Raw genomic sequence first — 6,000 nt, forward strand, 5'->3', positions numbered from 1 at the left:
CCTCAAGCAGTTGAGTTCCTGCCTCCCACATGGGAGATTCTGGGTTCAGTTTCCAGAGCCGCCTGAAAAAGGAAAAATGAACAACAAGCAGACAAATGAAAAATCCAGCTCAGGCTCAGTGGTTGAGTGCCAGCTTCCCACACACAAGGTTCCTGGTTCAATCCCCAGCCTCCAGTACTAACTAACTAACTAAATAAATATACGCAACCAGAGAGTAAATTAAAAATAATACATCACATACATAAAGGATCAAAAATTGCAATGACATAAGACTTGAAGTAGAACAATGCCTTCAAAACATTTTAAGAAAAACCACTTCCAACCCAGTTTCTATACTCAATTAGTCAATCAAATAGGAGAGTAAAATAAAGATAATTTTTAAATTTTAAGGTCTTTTATTTACTCCAAGGCACTTCTTCTTGGGTAGCTACTGAAAATATACTGCACCAAACCAAAATAAAGGCGTAAACCAAGAAAGAGGAAGACATAGAATCCAGGAAATGGAATATAACACACGAAAGTGAGTGAAGAGAACTGCCAGGATGGTGGCAAAGGAGATCCCCAAGAAAACAGCTGTCCAGCAAGCTTATGAAAAACTAACTTGACAGAAGCAGAAGGGTAAAAGGCACTAGGAAGGATGCCTCCAAGAAGAAAATGCATTTATGGAATATCTGATATATTTTTAAATATTCAGAGATTTTTTTTAGTGTTAAAGAGTTGGGAATGAATTGGTTCTAGATACAAAGAAAATTAAAAAATGAAAAATGAGAAAAGAAACAAGTTGCAGCAAAAAGTACTATAATCCAAGTATACTGCATGTTTCATTGTGATTGACAGCTGTATGACCATAAACCCTTGAACACCAAGTTAATACCAAATGGTGATTTTATACAACTAAATTGAGAGAATGAAAGGAAAAGTATGGGTATGTTGGATTGCATGTATGTTGCAGTAGGGAGTGGGGAGGAATTTAGAGAGTGTAAGGGAGAAAAATCCACATCTTTTTAGGAAACTAACTTATAACATCACAAATAAAAGATCCACAAAATAGCAGTGTAAGTGCTAGCTTAAATTTGGAAAGAAACCATATAAGAAACGGAGTAAAGCTTTGAAAATCCTTGACTGAGGGGATGGGATATATGAGATGGGTGCAGAATGGGGCAGAGGACTACCACTTTTCATTATAAGCCTGATAATACTATCTACTTTTAAAACTGTACAAATGTACTACAAGGGAAAAATTAACATAGGAGAAAGAAAAAAAGTTTTGGGCATTTTAAGCATACTTTATCCTGGGCCTAGAGGAAGAGGTAATTAGATTCTCATCAACTTCTAACGGTTTCAGTTTTCTCAGTTGCTGATAATATTAACATATACTAAAAAATTATAAGCATACCTGACTCAAGGTATTTCTTTAATGATTCTTCAAGTGAAGGAACAGGTAGTGATGGAAGAGAATCCTGATACTGAAATGTTCGTTCTTCAGTTGATTTAGCCAATTGATTTTCCATGATTATCACAATAGAAAATCTAAAAAAAAAAAAAGATCTCACATCGTCAATCTTATAAAGACTCTTACAGATGCTAAGTCCAATGAACTCAATCATTATTTAGGGACCACAGTCAATCCTGGACTTGGCCCCTGTTCTTAAGAAACTTATAAATTTTTCAGAGAAAAAAAATCATCTTTAATAATAATAATAAAAGACAGTAGATACAGTACATAATATAAGTGCAAATTCAGGGTGCTAAAAGTCAAAGCGTAATCAGTGGAATCAGTATTATTTATTGAGCATTTACCATTTACCAGGTACTGAACTAGGTTTTACAGAAAATGTGTTATCTCCCAAATCTTCAGAATATTTCTATGAAAGGTGTCATTCACTCTCATTTGACACAGGAATAAACCAAACCCAAAGAAATTGAGTAATTTTTAAAAGATAGTACCCAGGACTCAAATTCATATCCATTTCACTCCAAATACCACAATCTTTTCTCCATAAAAAGGCAATATAATAGGAAGTGAGAGGAACTGGAATAAGTCTAGTGGATAGGTAGAATTAGGATGAGCAGAAAATAATTACGGGCTGAGAGAGAGAACTTTGTGAAGCAAAGTACACAAAGGTGTTGCACCAACTCTTGTAAACAAGGCCTTTTGATGAGGCTACTTCAGTTAAGGTGAGCCAGAATGGGCCTTAATCCTATTACTGGACATCTTACAGAGAAGGCCTCAGAGGAGAAAAATGCGGGGAGCAACCAGAAGCTGGAAGTCAAGAGAACTGGAAGAGAAAAGAAGCCAGAAGAGTTTGCCATGTGTAATGCTATGTGACAGAAAAACCAAAGGCCAAGTATTGCCAGCAGTCAGTCCCAGAATGTCACAATCTTCTTAGAGAAAGCATGGCTTGATGACACCTTGATTTTGGACTTTTTGCAGCCTCAAAACTGTGAGCCAATAAATTCCCATTTAAGCCAGCCATATTAAAGTTGTCAGAATCTCCCTATTGGTCCTGGACTTCTACCTGTAGATGTATAAAAACCAAAACTTCCATTTTGTTCACGCTGCTATATTTGTGGTTTTCCTTGTTAGGGCAGAAAAGCTTAGCTTAATACAAAGATATAAACCAAAACGGAGGTATAACAGTGATCTCATAGTTTCTCAGCTTTTGCCTTTCTAAAGACTTTGGCTCCACTCCACTTTACATCCATCCATAAATATGACTTTTCATCTAATGCAAATGTAGACATGGGTCCAAATATCAACTCAAACACTTTCTAGCTATGTGCCCCTAGATGACTAACTTGAACTGAAGGGCAATTTCTTACCTGTAGAGAGGATAGTATATAATCTGATAGATTTTTCTATAAACCTACAACTTTGCAAATAAACAAAAAGAAGAGCTATAGCTACACATGAAAAGTCTTTTTTTTTTAATCTCTCCCCTCCCCCCCCCCCCCCCCCCCCCCCCCCCGGTTGTCTGGTCTCTGTGTCTATTTGCTGTGTGTTCTTCTTTGTCCGCTTCTGTTGTTGTCAGTGGCACAGGAATCTATGTTTCTTTTTGTTGTGTCAGCTCTCTGTGTGTGCAGCGCTATTTCTTGGGCAGGTTGCACTTTCGTGCTGGGTGGCTCTCCTTACGGGGTGCACTCCTTGCACGTGGGGCTCCCCTACAGGCGGGGGGGGGGGCAGGCACCCCTGCGTGGCAGGGCACTCCTTGTGCGCATAAGCACTGCGCGTGGGCCAGCTCCACATGGGTCAAGGAGGCCCTGGGTTTGAACCATGGACTTCCCATGTGGTAGACGGATGCCCTAACCACTGGGCCAAGTCCGCTTCCCTGAAAAGTCTTACTGAGAATGGAGTGAGTGGCAACAGGGGTAGCCTCTCTACTTACCACTTCATAACTTTCTCGTAAAGAATGATGCTCTACCATATAGATGACCTTTCTTGGGTCAGTGTGGAGGGCAGGAAGGTTTGTGATTCTCGGGATCTGTACTGGGGCAGTATATGACACTATAATTAGTACCATTTAGACCTCTTCTGCTTGCATAGTCATACTGGAAAACCAGAAATCTGAAGTTTGAAAAAAAAATCTGCAAAAGCACTGTATAAAAATAACCTAGCTTGAGACAACCATACTGCTTAAGTTGGGAAGAATTTCTAAGAATTATATATTTAGGGAAGCAGGGTATTAATAACTCAAGTGGTTGAGCACCTGCTTTCCTTGTAGGAGGTCCTGGGTTCAATCTCCGTGCTTCCTTAAAAAAAAAACTATATATTTAAATTGCAATTGGAAAAATCAATAAATACTAAATAATAATTTTCTGTCCTTTCAAACTATTTTTATTTTTTTAAACTACTTTTTAAAACTAATAGCAAAGGCAAACAGAATATGCCTCTAATTGAAGGTTACCAAATAATCGTTTTTTGCCAAGAGATTGTTTTTTGCCAAGATGTTTTTTTCCTTTTTTTTAATGACAAAACCCTGAATTTTAGCTGGGCATAAAGCCATCCAGCCAGAAAGTATCTTTAGCATAGCATCTTTTCTTGGAGCTCAGTGTGGCCTTGTAATATATGTGTCACAAGGATTGCTTGTGCTCTCCCACTACTTTCTCATTGCCGAGTGGATGGTGCCAACTGGAGCAGCACTTTAGACCCAGGAACAATTCGTAAAGAAAAAAAGTCAGTCACATACCAGTGCACCTAAATGAGCTGTTTGGGACAGCCAGGAGCCTCTTGCAACAATTCTGTTTAGAAACCACAGGGATTTGACTAGTGACTGTGGGAGGGAAGAAACAAGTTTACAGAAATTGCAGGCAAAAAAAATCAACAAGAGCTGGTCGAAGAACGAAGAGGGGAAACAGCCTAGGCTGGGAGGGCCCAAGACTGAAACTTCTCCGAATCACTGCAAACACACGCAATATCCACCAGCAGAGAATTGGGTTAAACAACTAAAGAATTAAGCACGTTCTGGAACAAACGCACTCCTTTTCAGGAGAAGGGTCCGCGAGATCGCCGTACCTCAGGGTCAGCACTGGCTCCCTCCGGCACACAGCAGGCAACACGGCGCGAAGCTCGCCGTCAGAGTCAGGGAGAAGCAAAAGGCGACGGAGACTCGGAGGCAATCCCCAATAAACCAAGGGCAGCTCCGCACACTCAAGAAAATACCAAGTGGGCGAAACTTAAGCAAGCATCACGACGGCCCAGCCCGGCGATCCGATCTCAGCGTCCTCTCCCAATCCCTCAGGCGAGAATCCGAACTACAGCCACAGCCCGGTCAATTCCGGGAGCCTCCCCCACACTCCACACTTCTCTACGCTGCAAAACTTACCTTTCTTCCGCCCACGAGCGAGAGGGCCAGCAAGCGAAGGAGGGCGGCCTCCGCGGAACTGAGCAATCTACCCAGCCGCTCCTCTCCGCCTCCGCCGCCGCAAACCAACGCCAACGCCGAGCGGCTCCGCCTCACCGGCAGGGGGCGGGCTTGACCCTAGGGCCGCGGCGCCCCGCAACCCCTGGAACGGGGATTGGGCGGAAAGTCCCGCCCCGCGCTCGGAGGCAGCGGGGATCGGGCCTGCGCGCTCGCGGGCCGGGCCTCCCACCGGCGACTCTGCGGGGTGTTGCGGTCTGTTCTGCCCACCCCGGAGAGCAAAGCCGTACCCCTTGGAGAGCAGCTCCGAGACGCCAGCGCTGCAAACACGCCTCGACTCCAGAGGTCACACTTCGCCCACACAGGAATCCAACGCTCTGCGGAGGTTTGCCAGGACAGACGGCCCAGACCCGTCTTCACCCAACCTACGGAAGACAGTACCCTTTGCTCCGTTTCCGTTTCTGTCTCACTCAGCGCTCGCTTACCAGTCTTTCCTCCGCGTTCCCAGGGCCGCGCTTTTTGCAGCCGCCAAGTCAAAACCTTTGCCAAAGCTTTATAGAGGAACTTTATTGTCCACCCGCATCCTGACAAGAGAACAGTGACCACACAGATCTCTACTTGGTCCCTCTTTCTCTTCCTTCTCTGAGGTTAAAGTTTGCCCAACGCAGATGAGCAAACGCCTTCCTGGGCCTCCCGACCTTTTCATCGACTTTAACTGCTGCCCAAGGCCCTGGAAGCTCCCAGGGGGGCTCACACTGCAAACTTGGGGCTGATCTGTTATCTTTTACTCTGGAACTAGGAGATGGAGTTGTTAACCAGAGTGAAGCTAGGCAACTCTAAAAGATCATAATATATTAATAGTAAATTTGGTTTCACAGGATAGTCTAACATTTGCGTTAAAATAAAATACACTGTTTCACTTTTCATTTGAAATTCATTGCTTCATTTTGTGTGTGTGTGTTTGTGTGTAGAAGAAAAGACTAAAAGTTTACACTGGCTTTGAACTAGATACAAACTATAAAGAACTGGATTTCAAATTAACGTATCATTATAAGACCTACCCTTATCGGTCTTTCCTAAATCCTTTGGTGTAACTATATTCACTTAGTATGAATACCCATCTGTTTTCTACAGAAATATT

The 6,000-nt window shown here is 42.8% G+C and overlaps 1 protein-coding gene across 4 annotated transcripts in view; it reads right to left on the reverse strand.

Moving 5' to 3' along the window:
• The window catches only part of CROT (carnitine O-octanoyltransferase), a 67,032-nt gene extending 62,079 nt beyond the window's left edge, over window positions 1–4,953 (reverse strand). The window contains exons 1-2 of one of the 4 annotated variants that reach the window (XM_058297074.2): window positions 4,824–4,953; window positions 1,397–1,530 (exon numbers count right to left, since the gene is read on the reverse strand). In XM_058297074.2, coding sequence (XP_058153057.1) covers window positions 1,397–1,511 — 115 coding nt within the window. In that variant the 5' untranslated portion in view covers window positions 1,512–1,530; window positions 4,824–4,953. Of the gene's footprint in view, window positions 1–1,396; window positions 1,531–3,386; window positions 3,488–4,187; window positions 4,208–4,513; window positions 4,636–4,823 lie in introns of those variants that run through there. The other 3 variants (XM_058297075.1, XM_071215186.1, XM_058297076.2) reach the window with 3 other exon arrangements.
• Between the last annotated feature and the right edge of the window lie 1,047 nt (window positions 4,954–6,000).

This window comes from Dasypus novemcinctus, chromosome 5 (genome assembly GCF_030445035.2).
Source record: "Dasypus novemcinctus isolate mDasNov1 chromosome 5, mDasNov1.1.hap2, whole genome shotgun sequence".
Lineage (NCBI taxonomy): Eukaryota > Metazoa > Chordata > Mammalia > Cingulata > Dasypodidae > Dasypus > Dasypus novemcinctus.